Here is a 20,145-nt window from a genome sequence, read left to right as displayed (position 1 = left end):
CAAAAATGAGATGTAATTAAATGAATCTTAAACCTTTTATTACTGAAAACTGAGTTACTAGTTGACTCTGGTAGGGAGAAGTCTGACCATTCATTCAAAATAGAGTAACTTTATTTCCCATTCCACACATAGCTGTTTAAAAGATCTTCTTTGAGAACAGAAAAATTATTAGTTATTTGTGATCCAATTTAGCACTGGCTATCTCTAAACGGATACTCTTCTAGCATACTGGCACAACGTAGTCTGCAAAATTTACACCATGTGAACATATTTTATAAGACATCTTGGTCCTTCTGGTGACTACAGTTTCTTGGATGAGAATATAAGATAGACTCATTACAGAACAAATTCTAAGTTACAGTACGTTGTGTTAATGTAAGGCTCCAGTGTATTTTGGAAATGTAATAGACTGTAGCTTCTTTTCATGTTTACTGGAAAAAAACCCAATTATATAAATTCTTTCTACCTTGAGTCATTGGATACAACTCTCCCCAGAAGACATATCTGTTATATATACACTATTGATAACTTAGCTTTCAGCTTTAAGCGATTACTTGGTAGTATTACTGTTCTTTATTTTATGGCTTTTTAAACATTAAGTCCTTAAATATTTGAAAAGCATTCACTATATTCTGATAGTTTACAAAAAAAAAAAAAAAAAAAAAAAAGATGTGAACACCAGCTTGGAAATTTGTCAAGTCTTGAAAAATCTTTTTTTAAAAAATGGCTATTCAATAACAGAAATTAAAGGTACAGAAATGAAACATACAAAAAACTCATTTTAAAATTCCATACATACATGATCCCCTTCACAAAATGAATATATAATCTTGTTTCTTTGTCAAGAGAAGAGAGATATGGATCAATTAGTAACATAAGTTGGTTTTTTTTTTTTCATTTTCAAAATAACCCTTCAAACAATCCATTTTTATAAGTCTAGGGTTTTAAAAAGGAATAAATGTGATATAAAGTTCCCTCTTAAAATATCTTGACCAATTCACTGTTTAGGCTTAAATTAAAATGAGCATTTGTTTAAACACTTAGGTTGTTTGAAAAAATGTTGTACATTTCCAAATAAAAAAGTTAACTATATACATTCAATAACATTACATACAATTAATATAAAGGCTATATAAGGCTTTAGGAAGGTCTAAGTCTAAATGAAAGCAAGTAAGTCAGCTGAATTCATGTTATAATTTTAATGATCAAATTATCCAAACAATAAACTACAAAACCTTATTTAGGATAGAAAAGTCTGGTGTATTTACCTTTTTTTTTTTTTTTTAAAAGATCTATTTATTTGAGAGAGAGAGAGAGAGAGCCCTCCACCCGCCACACGCACACCCACATGCACTGGGGCAGAGGGAGAGGGAAAGGGAGAATCCCAAGCAGATTCTGGCACTGAGAGTCAGAGCCCTATGTGGGGCTTGATCTCATGACCCTGAGATCATGACCTGAGCCAAACCAAGACTCCAACACTTAACCAACTGCACCATCCAGGTGCCCCTAGCGTATTTATTTTGAATATGGAACACTTTTCTTTTAAGTTGAAAAAACTTGGGCAAAATTAGTTTTACATATTAGTTTATTTTTTAAAGATTTTATTTATTCATGAGAGAGAGTGAGAGAGCATAAGCAGGGGGTAGGGGCAGAGGGAGAAGCAGACTCGCTGCGGAGTAGGGAGCCTGATGAAGGGTTCACTCTCAGGACCCCGGGATCATGGCCTGAGTGGAAGGAAGATGCTAAACTGACTGAGCCACCAGGTGCCCTATGGTAGTTTTTTTTTTTTTTTTTTTAATAAACCATGTATTAAGACACATGGTTTAAAAGTACTGATTGACATACAAGAGGTGTTTGAAGAACTTTTCTAACTATTTGGGTTACAGATACAAATTTACAGAACTAGGGAGACCTGTAGTCTGTTATCAAAGGCCACACCTTATTTATTTGCTATTTTCTGGTTCTTAAACTAATGAAGAATTATAATAACCAATCTATAACCTCTCCTAATTCTAAAGTTTTGATTATATCATTTTGCTTTTAAATATAGTTAAGACCATGTCTCAAAAAAAGTTGTCTAAATAGACAATGTTGCCCTTGAATTCCCTTGAATTAAAGATTTTTTTCACTCTTTTCTGGCTGTTGGTCCCTCTGAGTCAGTTATTAGTGAGGAGCAAATGTTACATATTTTACTCAACTGATTCTGACTCTCTGTGACCCCCCTTCTCCCCAGAGCCCACAGTGCCCAGCACATGATAAACACTCAATACTTATTGAATATTCTTTTTTTTTTAAAAAGAATATTCTTGAATGAATAGCAAAATATAAAGCATGGATCAAGTATTAAAAAGAATCTGGAGATGATAACAGTTGCTTTTATAAAACCCCCAAATAATAATTTAAAAGCTTCTAGTCTTTTTCAGATTTACTTTGGTTTGTCTTGGAAATAATAGCAAGGAAAATATGGCACAACAATAGAAGATTAAATCATTATAGGTAAACTACAGCTAGGACAGTTAAGTTTAAGTTTTCATTCATGTATTGAAGAAATGAATTTTACCTACCCTACTAGTAGATCCAAGCCACTCCAGTTACTCTGGGATATAATCCTCTTATCAATAACAGAAAAAATATCTTCCAGTATTTCAGTTTTTATAATTGTAATTAAATTGCTTAGTTACACTATAGAATAAGAAGCCATTAATTAATTTTTGGAAATAAAAAATATGTATATACATTACCCTGATACCTAAGCCCAAAATATATCTAACAACAATTTTTCTTGATTTCTATTAGTCATAAAAATAAAGGAAAAATATATTGCAAGTATTTTCTTTATAGGCAATTTCAATTAGAAAATAATAGTTTAATGAAAACACATGAGTAAACTGATATGGAGGCAAGAAAAGTATTCAAAACTTGACAGATAACACGTTGTCAAACATAACTGAAGAATATCAGCCTCCATGACACCATTTACAAGCAGTAACTGATTTTTATACATCTCAATTTTATCTTATATTCAAGGAAATACAAGTCAGTAGGTTATGATCCTAAGTCTTAGTTAAGAACCCCTTCTTTTAGCTTGTAAAATGTAGCCTTTGGATTTGATAATTCCTCTGCTTTTAACAATGACAGAGTACCGCAGTAGCCACAGGGGCACCCACTCCTGCGCCTGGATGTCAGGGATGCTTTCCTGAAGAGCTTCTTGGAAACTGGCTTCAGAAAGCAGTTCTTAAAACAAACAAGTAAAAACCCAAAGTGTTAAGTTGGAAAATAACAGCACTTTACCACATAGGTAAGCATTTAAATACAACCAAAGAAACAATTCAAAATAAAATATAAAATATGCTTTTCCTTCATGTGTGCTATGAATCTAAACCGGAATATCAAGAAGATCCAGGCAGTTCTTCAGAAAGTCCCTACACTTATACCCCGGCCTATTTGATTCACAACCTCTGGTGAGTGGAGCCTGCTTTTTTTTTTTTTTTTTAAAGACTTTCAGGCAATTCTAATGTAGATCCAGTTAAAATACAGAAGAGTACATACATAGGAGAAAAAGGAACAGTACCCATAATCCTATGAACCAGAGACAGATTACTTCCATTGCCATGTATATCCTTCCAACATTCTTTCTGTACCTTTCCATATCTCAAAAACTGAAAGTCATGCTGTAGTTACAACCTAATTTACTTATCTTTTCAACTTTTATTATAAATCTTCCCATGTAATTAAATATTCTGTGGAAGCATCATTTTTAATAATTATCCAGACACTACATTATATAGATATCATAATTTATACATTTCCTCATTGTTGATGAGAAAATTTAGGTTTTTCATAGTATTTTGCTAATAAAACGCTATGCTGAACATCTTTAAAATGCATGCCTGGCTATGGAACGACAAAATCAAAGTACAAGTACATTTTGAAGGCTCGATAGACAGTATATTGCCAATTGCTTTCCAAAAAGATACTTCTACTAGTAGTTGATAATGTTAGAGTCCCCATCTTACCATATCCTCACGAGTACCAGCAATCATTTAAAAACTCTTTGGCAATGGTTATCTTTTTATTTGCATCGCTTTGATGAAATAATTATTTTCTAATTCCACATTGATGTCCAAGCCCTTGACTCCTGCTCCAATGTACTACCCCCCTGCTCAGTGCCTCTTCTTCAGCCACACTGGCCTCATTCCTGTACCCTGAAATCCTCAAGCACACTCACACTTTGGGGTCTTTGAATCAGCTGCTCCCGCTTCACTGAACACTCTTCTTCCAGATTCTCACAGGGCTTTCACCCTTCCTGCAGGTCTGATTAATGTCTCCTTAGCAGAGAGGCCTGATCTGCCCTATATAAAACAACCCCTAAGCTGGGCACTCTTTTTCTCCCTCAGCCAATTTTTCTCCATAGCACATACCACCATTTCTCACATTTAATATTTACCTTATTGTCCATCCCTTCCCATCAAAATATAAATTGCATGAGGGTTGGAATTTATCTGTTTTGGTCATTATAGCCCTAGTACTTTGAATAATGAAACATTGTAGGTACCCAATGTCTGTTAAATCAATCAAGTAATATGGAAAGATTCTACCAGGTCAGAACCCACAACCCAGACAGAAACTAAGTGACCATCTATCTATACAGTATGGTTTGGGAGTGCTAAAGGACCTGCCGGTCTCAAAAGAACTGCTGTGATATTTGAGTAACATCAATAGTAAGCTGTCAGTAAATGTTAGCTATTATCACGTGCCAGGTACTTTTCTGAGTATTTTACATGTATTAGCTCCTTTAATCTGCATATTAACCCTACTAGATAATATTCTCTCCTTTTCCAGGGGGCAACTGAGGCAGAGAGGTTAGATAACTTGCCCAAGGTCATGCAGCCAGTAAATGGCAGCTTTCATAAGTGAAAGGCAAGTAACTCTTTGGAAAAGTAACATGAACATGAATTTATCAGTCTACCTGACAGAGAACAGGACCTGGAGGGAATAAGCCATAAGGCAGATCAGATTTAATGGGAATGAGGGGAGGGTAAAACAAATAAAAAGGGGTAGGTTCTGAGTCAGGATCACCTACTTCACAATTTCACCCTTACTGTAGTTAAACTCTTACCACAACTTCTAGGACAAAGAGTAATGGAAAATAAGCACTTTCTGAAGAATAGGGTAATTTTAGCATAGCCAATGGGCTTTAAAGGGGACTTATACACATAACTCTATTTTAGATGACAAGTAGAGTTAAAAGTTTTACAAATTGATTGCTTAAAAATGTGACACATAAGAGCTATGCTATTCATCAACTTAACTACATACTTTTAAATTAACTATGTGAGCTCTTTAGAATCAGTAAACACCATAAAACTTTTAAGAAAAAGAATTGCTTCACGGATTCATTAATGGTATAAGCAGGATCACCTTATAAATTCTAATCAAAGGGTTTAGGATTAAAATTAGGAAGACATTCAAATGTCAATTTATGGCATTAAAGCAAAAATATACCAAAAAGGATTAAACCTCTCTTCTGATATGTATATGCAATATATTTTGCAATAACAACAATGCATTAGCACATACCCTCAAGCCAATATCTAGATACCAATGAAATAAAATACCAGACACCTTAGTCTTTTCCTATTTCCTTTCCTACTAGAAAAAGGAAAGGGTTTTTTTCAAGTGGAGCTAGAAGGGGATGCAGACTCATCCATCAGCTGTTGATAATAATTACTACTGGAAGAGCCTCCCCCAGGCCCCTCCAAAAGTAAACAGATAAATGATATAGTATCTGCCAACATATAGAAAGTTGGAAATTAAATGGTTTATGTTTCAGAATAAATAGGTATAGAAATTCTTTGTTAAATTTTCACTAAGCTGACTTTGTTTTCAAATTACTTATGAAAATAATTAATGAAGGGAGAGGCAAAAGTCATTATCTCCTATTCTGGTATCAATTAAATGGAAACTAATAAGAAAGTAAGGTTTTCAGACTGAAATACTACAATGCTAATGTCTCAAATCAAAAAAATAGTACAATATAGGGGGAAAGGTCCCAATTCAGCCAGAACCAAGTGCAAGTTTAAACTTTGCCCCATGCCAGCTGGGTGACCTTGGCTAGTTTCTTAAATTCTGAGGCTCTTACTTCCTCAACAGTAAAATGCCTAGTTTCAGCTGTTGTGAGGATTACAGGTTATCCCTCTAAGGTATTTAGCATGATGCCTAACATTTGAGGGGCAAAAACTATTAAAACTCTTCCTCTTCCTACAAAACAGCGAAAAAATGAGAATGGGGCAGACTGCTAAATAAATAAATATAAAATGTAAAACATTCTCTTCCTAGCTTTCCTACTTATCCTGTAAAATGTTGATAAAACACGCTATAGAAGGCGGATAAGCCATTCTCATTAATCAAATAGTGTTTCTGACTGGTACCAAACATACATGTCTTGAGAGTAATGACTAATAAAATACCTAATCAATTACCTATCCTAAGATGCTTTAATTTCAAATTAAATTTTATCTGCCTCTCTTTCCAAATATTTGCCCTCTTTAACTAAGTGGCTGTTTGGTACAATTTTTGCTGTGCTACACAAGATTTTATATGATACTATTTAGAATATCTTAAAAGGCCTTTTTTGTGTATCATAGTATTTATAAACTTCAACAGACTGGATGTTCAGAAAATGATCTCTTCTATTTTTTTTCTCATTGATAGACTAAAGTTTTCTGAAACTAAATGTATATATATTTTGGACTAACTATGAAGACAAGTTCTAGGTAACATTTATCATTGTACAAAATTAAAAATTACATTTTAACAAGTAGCTTCTTGTAAGATAAAAGCTCATGACCAATCAACAAATGAAAATCTCAGTATTACCTTTTGGATCATTATGAGTCAATAGCTGTATGTCAAATTGTTTAGCAAATGCAGTCAAGTCAGGTGGCATCACACAGCAGGAGGCAAGATTAACTTGGTTACTATTTGGTTTTACCTAGAAGCAAAAAGAATCATGACACTGCACTAAATTAAGTACTACAAAAAGTGGAAAGCAATGAAAGAACACAATTTTAGAAAATATGAAAGACTCCATTTTATAGTGCTTAAAATTTATAAAACATTGTTATATGAATATACTTATTGATGTATGCTTTTTAAACTCATGTTAGTGGTAACAGGGAAAGGAAAGCTCTGGGCAGGGGGAAGGCCAATATAGTGCTATACCCTTAGAAACTCTTTTCCTTCAATCTAATACACTTGCCTCAGAAACAAACATGGTTCTAAGTGATGATTCCAGCTAATGAGGGAACAGGTCTTAAAGGTAAAGGATCAAATAGAAATGATAAGAACATTTAGCATTAAAGTATAAAATACGGTTATAAATCAGGCGCATTTTGAAGAAGAATTAGATAATTTCTAATAGCTGCTCTAGTTAATTTACAGATACATTCCAGATCACCCAAGTCTCTCTAGTAGAATCTTAGCCATATTCTGGCTCTCACTAAATTAAAGGGAGAAGGGACAATACTTTCTCTAAGGTCTTCCTGTCTATAAGAAACTGAAAGCTCTGCAAAGAGAAGGCTGGGGATCAAGCAAAAGGAATAAAGAAAAATACAAAGAGTAAAGGTAAAATACTGGTAAGCACCTTCCCTAAATAATATTGTACATTATTAGAGGCCAGAGGGTAGTAGTGATTAATTTGTGACACCTAGTCCTTATTGAGTTCTATGAACCAAAAGTATTTTATACTTTTAAATAAGAGCAAAATATTTGTTCCATGTGATATTCCCTCACCTAAGAAATCAGAACCAAGACCTAATCATATCTAAAGAAAAATATAGTATTTTTATCACAAAAGTAAAACTAAAGGAAATAGCCTGAATTCACTTTGGCTATAAACACTTCAGCACACATTTTCTAGTGTTTTTTTCACTCCTTTTAAATGAGATTAATACTAAGGTCAATTAAATATACATTTGAGATGAAAAAGGCCAGTGCTTTAGATAAAGCTTGCCAAACTGCATTTAGAATAGCCCCCCGTGAGTGTCCAGCACAATAGTGAACAGTGTGAAGCAAAGACTAAAGGACAGGCCCCTCCCAGAGCACTTGTGATCTATCTGTGCTTTACCTGTGCCCACTGATACAGCTGTTCCAACTGAGTTTTGTCTAGATCGGAGGTACCTATTGCAACAATCTTTTTGCTCTGAACCAAGTTTTCTAATTCTTCCCAGTAAGGCTGCAAATGCTCCAAGGAGAGATTAACTCCATCTTCAATAGGAGGTGAAGCAATGATCACAGAATCCAGCTGTGCGACTCCAAGAACTGAACAGGCTGATGTGAAGGAAAACAGGATAAATATTTGCTACATAATGAAAATGAGTATTTCTAATGTCCCTCATGTATCCCACTAAATTTTGTCTGTAAAGTTCACTAGTTTTCTTACTTGGATTATTTCATTCAGTTTCATAATTTACCTACCATTTAGAACACTGCCATCCCTTAAAAAATTACAAGTCCCTGTTCATCTACTTGGTCTGTGTGGCAGACTGATCAGTTTCTTTGACCTGCTTCCTTCCTAGGGACTCACAGTTCTGACAGTCCTTCTAAGGGGAACAGTCTCCTTGTTTCCTAGGCCCCAAGAATTTTTTGGTAACTTCTTTATCTTCAAATTTTCTTCTCCAGTTCTACCAGTATCTTGTATGAATGATCACAAGAATTCTGACCTCATATTCTGTAACTGATAGTCATGGCAAACAATAGCTTCGAGACTCTGAAAAACTAAATTTATGGTCCTAATCTATATTTATAGAGGTAGATAATTTACTTTCTGTGAAAATAACTTAAAGGGTTTATTTTAAATGATTATGGTTCACTCCACAGTTATAGTAAAGAGCTAATTATTTTAAGTGTTTAACACCTATAATACTGGAAGAATATTTTAAAAGAAAAAACGTTGAATTGTAGTATCACAATAATCTAACCAAGTAAACAAAGATGAGAATGCTTGCTTTGTTACTGTGGCGATGGTAGGTCATGGGGTTTTATCTAGTACTATAAGGGCTAAGAAATATGGTTAAGGAGAACTTCATCTCCAAACATATAGTTAACAATTACGTTACATCTTTTACGTTCCTCAAATATATCAAAATATGAACCTACATAAGTCCATATGATCTGACAGAAGCCTTAAGAAATTGGGCTAGAACTTTAAAAAGTAAAACTGGAATGAGCTCATCTTCTTTTTCACCTGGTCCTGAACACAAGATATAACTAATACACCTACACTAAATTAAACTTATGAAGGTTGGGTGCCTGGGTGGCTCAGTCGGTTAAACATCTGCCTTTGGCTCAGGTCATGATCCCAGGGTTCTGGAATCGACCTGCATCAGGCTCTCTGCTTAGCGGGGAGCCCGCTTCTCCCTCTCCCATTCCCCCTGCTTGTGCTCCCTTTCCTGCTGTCTCCCTCTCTGTCAAATAAATAAAATCTATAAAAAAAAATAAAGTTATGGAGGTAAAAAGTTTAACAAAGTTTTTGCTTACCCATGTCAACTGCATTTCTCGTTGATGATGAAGAGTTTGATCCTACGATGAAGAGTTTTGCTGGGTAACAAAAAAAGCCAAAACTGATTACATTTTGGTAACATTTTACTAGACAGTATCAACACTGCCCACAATACTAAGTTGACAGAGAATCCTGAATGAATTATCTTTTCTTTCCTAGTCACATAATTTTATGATTTTCATTTTAAGACATGAAAGTACCTTTCCATTGTGATTTTTAAATTACATGCCAATTGCCAAAAAATATCCATTTGTCAAAACAAAAAAGCAAATACTAATTTTCCATTTATTAGAAGGCAGGTCACACAAATATACAAATTACTCAAAATGTACATTTTTATGAATTAAATATTATTTGAAATGGAACATATTATATACATTCTCCAATAAACTAAAATTAATAAAAGGCTATGCTAAAATTGCTTGTAATGTTAAGAAAAACAAAAAGAAAACCTCACAATCCAACCTTCCTAATACAGTCATTTTAATTTTTAGGTATTAGCTTCTAGCTTTTGGTCATATGGGGCAGTGTATAACATTTATTCTACTTCTATTTAGTTTACCTTTATGTAGTATTTTTTACAACTTTATGAAGTTTTTAGTTCTCTTGACTTTTTTTTTTTTAAATCATAGTAGTAATATATATTCACTCTAGAAATGAGAAAAACTGAGTGGAGGGGCATTGGGGAATGTGGTAACTGGGCAATGGGCCTTAGGAAGGGCAAGTGATGTAAGGAGCCCTGGGTCTTAGATAAGACTGATGAATCAATTGAACTCTACCTCCGAAACTAGCAATACATTATATGTTAATTAACTGAATTTAAATTTTAAAAAATGGGGAAAAAACAGAAATGAGAAAAACCCAAAAGTAGAAAGATAGACTAAAAAAAATTGCCAATAGTCTCATCACTGAATGCAGTCACTGTTTAGATTTTTGTTTACTCTATTTTTAATGAATAATTTTACATACTCATTTTTAATGGTTAAACATTATTCTGTAATTTTGATAGGGTAGAATTCAAATGATTTCCTACTTTTTGAACATTTATATTAGTTCCAGTTTTTTGTTATCACATACAATGCTAAAATAAATATCTCGTAACTTTGTTCAACTTTCTGCTGAAGCATTTCCCAGGGACAAACTGTCAGAAATGTGTACGAGTCAAAAGGTATGCTCTTCTTTGTGGACTTTTTTTTTTTTTTTTAAAGATTTTATTTATTTATTTGAGAGAGAGAGAGAGAGCATGACCTGGAGGAGGGGCAGAGGGAGAGGGAGAGGCAGATTCCCCACTGAGCATGGCAGGATGTGGGCCCAATCCTAGGACTCTGAGATCAGGACCTGAGCCGAAATCAGATGTTTGACTGAGCCACCCAGGTGCCCTGAATTTTGTTCTATTTTACTTATTCCTACTTTTATATAAATGATTTGTACCAGTTTACTAGCCAACTAAAACTTAACTAAAAACTTAACTTTAACTAGCCAACTAAACTTAACTAAAACTTAAGAATTGCTCTCCTGCGGCGCCTGGGTGGCTCAGTGGGTTAGAGCCTCTGCTTTCGGCTCAGGTCATGATCCCAGGGTCCTGGGATGGAGCCCCGCATCAGGCTCTCTGCTCAGCAGGGAGCCTGCTTCCCTTCCTCTCTCTCTGCCTGCCTCTCTGCCTACTTGTGATCTCTGTCTGTCAAATAAATAAATAAAATCTTAAAAAAAAAAAAGCTCTCCTAATAACGTACGACACTATCAAATATATAGTTTTTGCTAATTTAGTATGTATAATATATACTTATCCGGGACTGCATTAATTGGCATTTCTTTGGTTACGAGGAAAGCAGAGTAGTTTTCTATTAAAATCGAGGCTTTAACTTGATTCAAACTCGAATTTATTTACATAGATTTGCTTTATGTAAATTCACTGTTCAAAATCTAAATTTACTCAGTAGACAAATAGGTAGAGTAGTAGTAGTAGAGAAAATCAGAAAAGGGAATGGAGAGAAAAGGGGGCTAATGAAATATCTATACGTAAATTGTATTAAATGTAAATATGTATTCAACAAACATAACAAATTTATCTTGTACATTTATTTGTCCTTTCCTTTCTACTGCTAGATAATCTTCTTAAAGCATTGTTTTCCTCACTGGATTTCTCTATTTAAAAGTCATCACCACTCCCCTACCAACCAGGGTGAGAGTCAATCTTCACCACTTTAAAATAACTTTTTTTTTTTAAAGATTTCATCCATTTACTTGACAGAGAGAGATCACAAGTAGGCAGAGAGGCAGGCAGAGAGAGAGAGAGAGAGGAGGAAGCAGGCTCCCCGATGAGCAGAGAGCCCCACGCGCGGCTCGATCCCAGGACCCCGGGACCACGACCCGAGCCAAAGGCAGAGCTCCAACTCACTGAGCCACCCACGCGTCCCAGTCTTCACCACTTTAATCCACCCACAGCTCCAATAATTATACTCCATGAAACCCTCCCTTCCACTATCCTTCTTGCCATGAATTTGTGCCATTTGAAATGGTCTCCTTTTTCCGAAATGAGAGGCATTCTTGGTAGAGAAAGGAAAGCTCTTCATATGGGGAGAATTTTGATATATTAAAAATTTCAAGCCTTCTAGGAACTGAGAACAACCCCTAAGAGCTTCAAGATGGATCTAAACCATGAGGAACTGCAATCAACCACAGAGAAGAGGTTGCTTTTAATTCCTTTCCAACACAAATAGCAATGTGAAATTAATAGAAAGAAATGGGTTTTGGAGTCAGGCATACCTGGATGGATTCCCGGTTCAACCACTTAACTGGTTATATGACAACTTTCAAGTTATTTAACATCTCTTGTGCAATGGGGATAATTATACCTTGTAGAATTGTTTTGAGAATCATGCGAAGAGATGTAACCAAAATGCACTAAGTATGGTGCCTGGTATAAAACAAGACTCAATAAATGGTAATTATGGAGTCAAAAAAACAATGCCCTATCTCATCTTACATGTCCACGCTAATCAAAAATAACAACCAACACAAAACTACAAATGGTAGTAAGTTAACTTTTTGCTAAGCACTGTGCTAAGTGCATTTTTAAAAATTTTATCTAATTTACAAAGAATCCTGTGACACAGACGCATCCCAATTTTACAGATGAGAAAATGAGGCTCAGAGAGGTCGAATAACTTGTTAGCCCAAGATTATACCAGTCAGTAATCTGCATACTGAAGAATTTCAATCTAGTTAAGTTCAAGCTTTTAATGACTATTCTATGCTGACTGTAAGCTGAGGGCAAGAACAGCTCATCTCTTCATTTTTTTATTCCTTGAGCTTAGCACGGTCTTTCATAAATAGTTACTCGATACATTTGTTGAATGGGTGTAACATGGATTTTATTTCTCTTCATGCGACTTGTTGCCCAGACTTTGGTCTATACTTCCAGGCAACTTCAGCCATTGCTCAGCAGTGTCCACCAGGAAGGGAGGGCCTATGCTTGCTTTGAACAGACACTGCTCTTAAGCCTTCCCTTTATTCTTTCCATTTCCTCCACCTTAATTTTCCTGAAGTCTGACATATAAATTAATGAGACCATGATGAAGAACAGGAAGGTGAGGTCCTCTTCTGACTCCACTTAAGGAGCCAAAACTGACCTCCTATAACTTTCTCTTGGGAGTTTCCATTATGTTTAAAAAAGAATAAATAGGGGCGCCTCGGTGGCTCAGTTGGTTAAGTGTCTACCTTCAGCTCAGGTCATGACCCCAGAGTCCTGGGATTAAGCCCCATGTCAGGCTCCCTGTTCAGCAGAGTCTGCTTCTCCCACTCCTCCCCACTTGTGCGCGCTCGCACGCACGCTCTCCCCCTCTCTCGCTCACTTGCTCTCTATCTCAAATAAATAAATAAAGTGTTTAAAAAAAAGAATCTTTATATTTCTCACACTTAGTGACTGAGTCACTCCTTACCAGAAGCAAAGAAAGGCTTTTCCTCCCTGCCTGATAAAACCTCACTATCATTTCCACTGTATAACAAAATAAGTTGTAAAGGCTGGATTTACCAGAAACTTTCATTTCTTCTCTTTCATCAGGATTTATCTTTTCTACTGCATGAGATACAGTACATTCCAAGACATCTGGAAATTCCTATAATAAACAATGTTTACAATAAATATAAAATTAATGTTTTTAATTAGCTATATGTTTTCTATTGTCCATAATGCCCTTTAGAAACAGGGAACCCATAAGATAACAGGGTTCTTTACCTGATGTCTGGATGGGCTTCATAACGTTTGTAAAGCCCTGAAACAAAGGTAAAATGCTCTGTGTGTGTCCATTTTCTGGGGAAGAGGATCTCATTTTGATCAGGTGCTCAAAGGAATGCATGATCAAAAAAACCCAAACAAATGGTGGTGGTGGGGGCAGCATGTGAGGAGTTAGAACTACTAACACAGTATATAATTTTACTTAAAATATGAAAGCAATGAAAAATAATATTTACCCACTCTGCATAATGACATGTTAAAAGCTTTCTATATTAATCACAAACATTTTAAACCAAGACTTTTTTTCTGAGTGCAATAAAAAAAGTAAAGACAATTCTAATGCATTATAATTAATAATTTATGAGGAAAATGGTAAGATGTTAGTACATATAAATCAGAGCTATATTAACTCACATTTACAAGATTGAAAAAAAGTAAACAGTGAGGCCTTTCCCATAATTCTTCGGCACATTACAATGCCTGGCACATATCAAAGGCTTAGTAAGTGTTTGTCAGTCATGCATAAATAGAGGCAAATGGTCATTTCAGAGAAACAGAGACTGATAGAAGACATTAATCAACATCTGCCTAGCTGGTATAGAGTTTACACTTGCAGAATGCTCACGGCAACAACTCTTTCCAACACATGTCCTCATCCATAGTTTTAAAGTAGTCGACGTAATTTGTTATGAGCCTTTGGCTCAGCTGGATTCCAAAGAATTGTTTGCAGACAGGTGGTCTGTATATTAACATTTATGGTAAGTCATTTATTAACACTTAATGAAGTACCCAGTGTTTCCCTCAAAACTGACATTAAAAAATTATTTCTAGTCACTATATTATTATGATACTCTACCAAAGCAATTTAACAACCAAAACTGTTAAATAGTCATTTCTTTATTAGACCAAATATAAACTGGAACACAGTGAAGAAAGTGTGATGGGAATTAAGCACAGAGAATCCTGGCATCTAGTCTAGTTGCAGAGTTGGTGACACACCCTGGATTTTGTTTTATGCTTAAGCATACTGGGTCAGACAGCTATCTCAGGTAAATCAGCCACAGGGAATTTTGTGCTAATTGCCTATTTGACTTCCCCGTCAAAATTGGGGAAATTAATTTCCTGCTTACTGCACTTTCCTTTTGACCTACATAATTTCTTGATTCACATTTTACTTACCCTGACCAAATCAGGGCTGATTTGGGAACTCCACTCATTCAAGGTCTTTTGGATACAATCTCGGAGCTGTAAAAGAAATGCATTTTGAAACCATTAATCAAACTCTATACACTCTGCTGTACTTCTACAGCAAGAATATACTAATTTGATAAATTAGTTGAAAAAGATGTGAATAGGAAAAACCATAAAAACCAAAATTTTAATTCTATAAGGTTTACATTTTCTTCAACAAAGACAAGTTTATATCTGTTTTCATCTTAACCTTCAAATGTTGAAGTAAAACAGTAATCTATTTTTAAAGTTCTTTGTACCAATGAAAGTTTAAGTAAGGCTTTGAGACATAAAAGCATTCACAAAGAAACAAATTTTTTCAAGAATAAGGTTTATAAATAGAGGAACATGAATTCAAGCTCAGGGAGCTTGACTAAAATTAATACTAACCACTATGAGAGAATCCTTAAAGACAAATAAATGACTCTAAGTGTGGCCAGAAGAACTCCATTATTCACCTGACGTGTTCATTAAAAATTCCAGTTCCTGAGCCCCATCCTAGACTGCTGAATTACTCTAAGGGCAGTAGAACCTGCATTTTAACAAGCATCCCAAGAAATCAACATGTAACGTCTGACAACCACCACAGTCCTACCTTACATAAGTCAACTTGCATAATGTCAGCCCATGTATCATTTCCTAACACATATACCTCCAACTGGTCTTCAGTGTTTTATTGTACAAACAAACGTATTTACACTAACATTATAGTATGTTGTAAATCCATTAAATTGTTCATGCATCTTTCATTTCTTATGACAGTGTATTTCAGACTTGTCTGATAGAGCACCAAAGTTAAGACCTACATACACTCATATAGAGAGTAAGGGCCTAAATACATATAACAGAACAAAAAATTTACAGAACACTATGTTCATTACACGTGAGGCACTCTGATGGCTTCTATTCTATTAATTAGAAAAAAAAAACACCATGCTGTTCTATGGCTCACCAAACTGATTTATGACCGCTAATGGGCAACACTAGCAATTTGAAATCACTACCTTATGAACATCAAGGACACAGTGCTTTGCATTGTGGTCAATCAATGAAAAAAATAAATGAGTAACTGCAAAAGCACTTTCCTAGTAGCAATAACAAGGACTAAACTTCTGAACTCACTGATCTATGATTTCTGATGATAAAAACTGACACAGCACTCTACTGCTTTTATCTTAGTACAGATAATTACAAGGGAGAAGTGGTTTATCAGTTTGAGAGCTCAGAGTCATCTACATTACACTTCATAAGCCACAACAAAAACGGTATGTTCCATCCATAATAATCCACATGAATTCAATCTACAACGTCTCTATCTTCATGGGAAATGTATTTATAATCAAATTTAAGATACTAAATAAAAATTAGTTGATAATTATTCCAACAGAATTACAAGTCAATATTCTTTTCAAAAATGGTAAAAGTTTGGGCAGCAGGACTAGAAGTTAACAATTCTATCAGGAATAATTTGGCTCAAATCATGGGAGAATTTTAAGAATTTTCCTCTGGAAGGACGGCTTACTTGCATCCTTAAGCCTTTCCTGATAAAAAGCTCAATTCAGGAAGGTAAGTACATTTTCAGAGTATTCAGTCCCTTCTTGAAACCATTTCATTAATTAATCTTGGATTCCGCAAAATGTCAGGACAAATCACAAAACGATGTTACGATGAGAAATTCATTGGCTGTATCACAAACATAATTATTTCTAATCTTTTATTATCTATATTGACATATCATTAACTTTGTATTTTGTTCTCTTCATTTTTATCAAATATGCATAGGATCACTGAAGTAAGTATCATCATAATGTAGTATATCATTAGATCTGGAACCTTGTAAGAATTTTAAATATACTTTATGATTCACCTGCCCAAATACTCTTAAAGAACTGAGCAAAACAGTTCTATAATGGCTCATTTAAAAAACAAGATTTGATCTCATAAAGTTCTAGTGAAAAAAAAAAAATCCGGGCTCTCTGCTCTGCAGGGAGTCTGCTTCCCTTCTTCTCTCTCTGCCAGCCTCTCTGCCTACTTATGATCTCTGTCAAATAAAAAATAAATGGAAAAAAAATCTTTAAATAAAGATAATGGAATTTAAAAAAATACACATTAGAACTAGGAGAGACCTTTTAGGAAACCTAATCTAACTCTCTACTCAATGTTTAGATTTTCTTAATGAGTGATTTATTCAGTTTCTTTATTCCACAAGGCTGAACTGTTTCAAGTAGCATATCCCAATCTGGAGCTCTGTCTGTTATAAAGTTTTGTTTTACATGGAAAAAAAATGTCTCTCCTCACTAAACTGTCTTTTTTCCTACAATATGCTGCCCTATCTTCAAGTTTTCCTCAAATGTTTTCTAGCTGATTTTGTCCCTCTTATGTAGCACCTCCCCCCCAAAAAACCAAACTAGGTTTAGTCCTTCGAACAATGTTTTTCAAACGGTGGAGTGTGACTCACTGCATTAATAGAATTTTTAAAAATTAAAATAGGATTAAAAAAGTCAGAATACACAGTATATACTAAAGGTTAATATATCCATAAAACCTTTGAGATAGATTTAGCAGATTTATTGAAGTATAATTTACACACAAAATTCACTTATTTTAAGTGCACGATTCCATGCTTTTTAAAGGGTTTGTGAAGAGTTTTACAGAGCTGTGCAGCCATCACCACTATCCAATTTTAGAACATGTCCACGTGCCCACTAGCAAACACTACCCACCCCTTCTTACTCCAGCCCAAGGCAACCACTCATCCTACTTTCTGTCCTTATGGACTATGAACTAGATTGTAAGGTAAAATTTCTTACTGGGTTTGCGAAACAAAACAAAAATTTCTTACTGGGTTTGCGAAACAAAACATTTCAAAGGCCACTACTTTAAAGCGTGCTATAGTGAAACAAGAGAGCAAAAATTTCACCCAATATTGTCAATATATATATGGAAAATGGTATATTGAACCAGGATCTCTGGGAGGAAATTAAAAGAACAGAACTAAATATAGAAATATTTATTTGGGGGAGAAATAGTCAAAGTAGGGGCGGTTTAAACAAAAAAGGTGTACAGACTGAGATGGATGGAACTTGGTCACAGAATAATGGTACAGAGTTTGGTTCTTATTAAAGTTACAACCAAGAGTTCTCATCTGATGGGTGCTCACAGGCCCAGAGCATACTCAGAGGGATGCCATGGGCTGCTGCATAGTATATCACCAACATCTTATATAAAAGAGCCCAAACTGCCTAGGAATACAGCTGATACTATAATATGGCATGGGACATTTTTCTTTTAATCAAGATTTGTTTAAAATCTTGATAAAAAGGGGCGCTGGGTGGCTCAGTTGGTTAAGTGTCTGCCTTCAGCTAGGGTCATGATTCTGGAGTCCTGAGATCCAGCCCTACCGTGGAGCTCTCTGCTCAGCGGGGAACCTGCTTCTCCTTCTCCCTCTGCTTGCTGCTCTGCCTACGTGTGCTTTACCAAATAAACAGATAAAATCTTGGTAAAAAGGGGGATAAATGTTTCCAAGGTGAGCGTTGTCCTAGATGACCTCTTTTAATCCTCACAGTGAGTTGATGAAGACTGTACCATTATCCAACTTCGAAGTTATGTAAACAGACTCAGAGAAGGTAACTTTCCCAAAGTCACACAGTTCCTAAACTAAAGGTTTCCTTTTATTCACTGTTATTTTTCAGTACCAACACCGTCCCATACCAGCGGTATGTATCCGCAATTCACTGGGCACTCTGACTCTCCACTCAGGAACGAGGCGCTGCGGCCCGAATATGTAGCACATATAGAATTCCAGATTAGTCTCTGCCACCTTAAACTAGCGATGAGTCTTCAGGCAAATACAGTGAGGCAGATTAAATTGCAGCAAGAAAAATGCATACCTTATTCCAAAGTGGAATGTGAGTCCTGTATCTCATAGCAACAGAGTGACTACTGCCAACAGCCTCAGAGCTAAGTGGATTATTACTACTACCTTCACCTGAATCCTAGAAAAGCGAATCTCTGAAACCTACGTCTTCACCTGTCGCGGTGTGAGGGGAAGGGGGTATGAGAGGCTGGGAGGGAGTTGCTGGTCCTCGCAACGAAGAGGGGTCCAGTATATTGGCGAGTTCGGCAGTCGGCCGGGAGCACGGACGGACGCGTCCCTCGGGATGAATTTGCACCTGCCAAGCGTTTTAAGGCACGCGCCCCCCGCTACAGGTTTGGAGGCGACGTCGCAACCCCGGCGGCCCCAGCCTCCCCGCGCCGGCGGAGCCCAGGAGCGCGCCTCACACGGCGCCCCGAGCCCGCCCGCCCGCCTTCCCCGCCGGGCGCTGCTTCCCTCTGAGAGCCGCCCGGCCCGCGGCCTGCCCCGGGAGCCCCTCGTCTCTCACCTCCTCGCTGTGCGTGGACGGGCACTTCTTCCGCAGGCGACCCCAGTTGAGCAGGTTCCCCGTTTGCAGGTGCAGGGTGCGGGCCCGCGCCAGCAGCGCCCCGGCCGCGCGGCTGTCGGTGCCCATGGCAGCGGCCGACGGAGGCGAGCCAGGCGGCGATGGGGCCGCAGGCGAGGAAGGAGGCCGCCCCGCAGGACGCGGTGCCCGAGGCCGGAGAACCTAGCGCGAGGCTGGCCGCCCCACGCGGCGGGACCTCGGCCTGCGCTCGGGACCGAGGGAGGCCGGACGGTGGCGGAGCGGCGGCCCGGGAAGGACGCGCTGGCCGCGGCGGCTGCTGCTGCTACTGCGACCGCCGCCGGAGAGTTGACTCCCAACTGAAGGGACCGTTTCCTGGAAGACAATGACTAAGCAGAAATCGCGCCTGAGAAAGTGCTTGGTAACCGTTACCCGTCCCACGGCGAGGCCGGGCGGGGCGGGGCGCCGAGAGAGCAGCGGGACCCACGCCCGCCCGCGGGTGACTGGCCCTTGGCCTGTGGCGGGCGTGGCGCCGGGCGGCGGGCGCGCGGCGGAGTGAGCGCCGGGCGCGCGGGGCGCGCGGGGCGGGGCGGCGCGGGACGCGGCGCTCGGCAGGGCTCCCCCTGCCGGTCAGAAGACTGCGCGCCGGCCGGTGCCCCCTCGCCTAGCTTCGCCAGCGGCGCTCGCGGTCTCGCCTCCCAGCCAATGGGCGCTCGTGC

The 20,145-nt window shown here is 37.4% G+C and overlaps 2 protein-coding genes across 2 annotated transcripts in view; both read right to left on the bottom strand.

Moving 5' to 3' along the window:
* The window catches only part of DNTTIP2 (deoxynucleotidyltransferase terminal interacting protein 2), a 30,104-nt gene extending 27,451 nt beyond the window's left edge, over window positions 1-2,653 (bottom strand). The window contains exon 1 of the mRNA XM_080802953.1: window positions 2,565-2,653. The gene's annotated coding sequence lies outside the window, so the exon portion shown is untranslated. The remainder of the gene's footprint in view (window positions 1-2,564) is intronic.
* GCLM (glutamate-cysteine ligase modifier subunit) lies at window positions 1,166-19,945 on the bottom strand. Its single transcript, XM_080802954.1, has 7 exons — window positions 19,412-19,945; window positions 14,979-15,044; window positions 13,596-13,680; window positions 9,541-9,600; window positions 8,129-8,331; window positions 6,880-6,994; window positions 1,166-3,234 (listed from the first exon to the last, which is right to left on the bottom strand). Exons 1-7 carry the CDS (start codon window positions 19,535-19,537, stop codon window positions 3,065-3,067), a joined length of 825 nt encoding a protein of 274 aa, XP_080659080.1. The 5' UTR covers window positions 19,538-19,945; the 3' UTR covers window positions 1,166-3,064.
* Between the last annotated feature and the right edge of the window lie 200 nt (window positions 19,946-20,145).

The sequence above is a fragment of the Martes martes genome, assembly GCF_963455335.1.
Source record: "Martes martes genome assembly, chromosome: 4".
In the NCBI taxonomy this organism is placed as follows: Eukaryota; Metazoa; Chordata; class Mammalia; order Carnivora; family Mustelidae; genus Martes; species Martes martes.
This window is presented reverse-complemented; position numbering and strand designations above follow the sequence as displayed.

What these genes read in the sequence shown, in the direction of transcription:
- GCLM (XM_080802954.1), bottom strand. Translation starts at nt 19,537, where the DNA reads ATGGGCACCGACAGCCGCGCGGCCGGGGCGCTGCTGGCGCGGGCCCGC. An exon ending in CGTCCACGCACAGCGAGGAG is followed by an intron (nt 15,045 to 19,411) that starts GTGAGAGACGAG and finishes TTTCTTTTACAG; the next exon opens with CTCCGAGATTGTATCCAAAA. An exon ending in AGCTGTATCAGTGGGCACAG is followed by an intron (nt 6,995 to 8,128) that starts GTAAAGCACAGA and finishes TTTTGCTTCTAG; the next exon opens with GTAAAACCAAATAGTAACCA.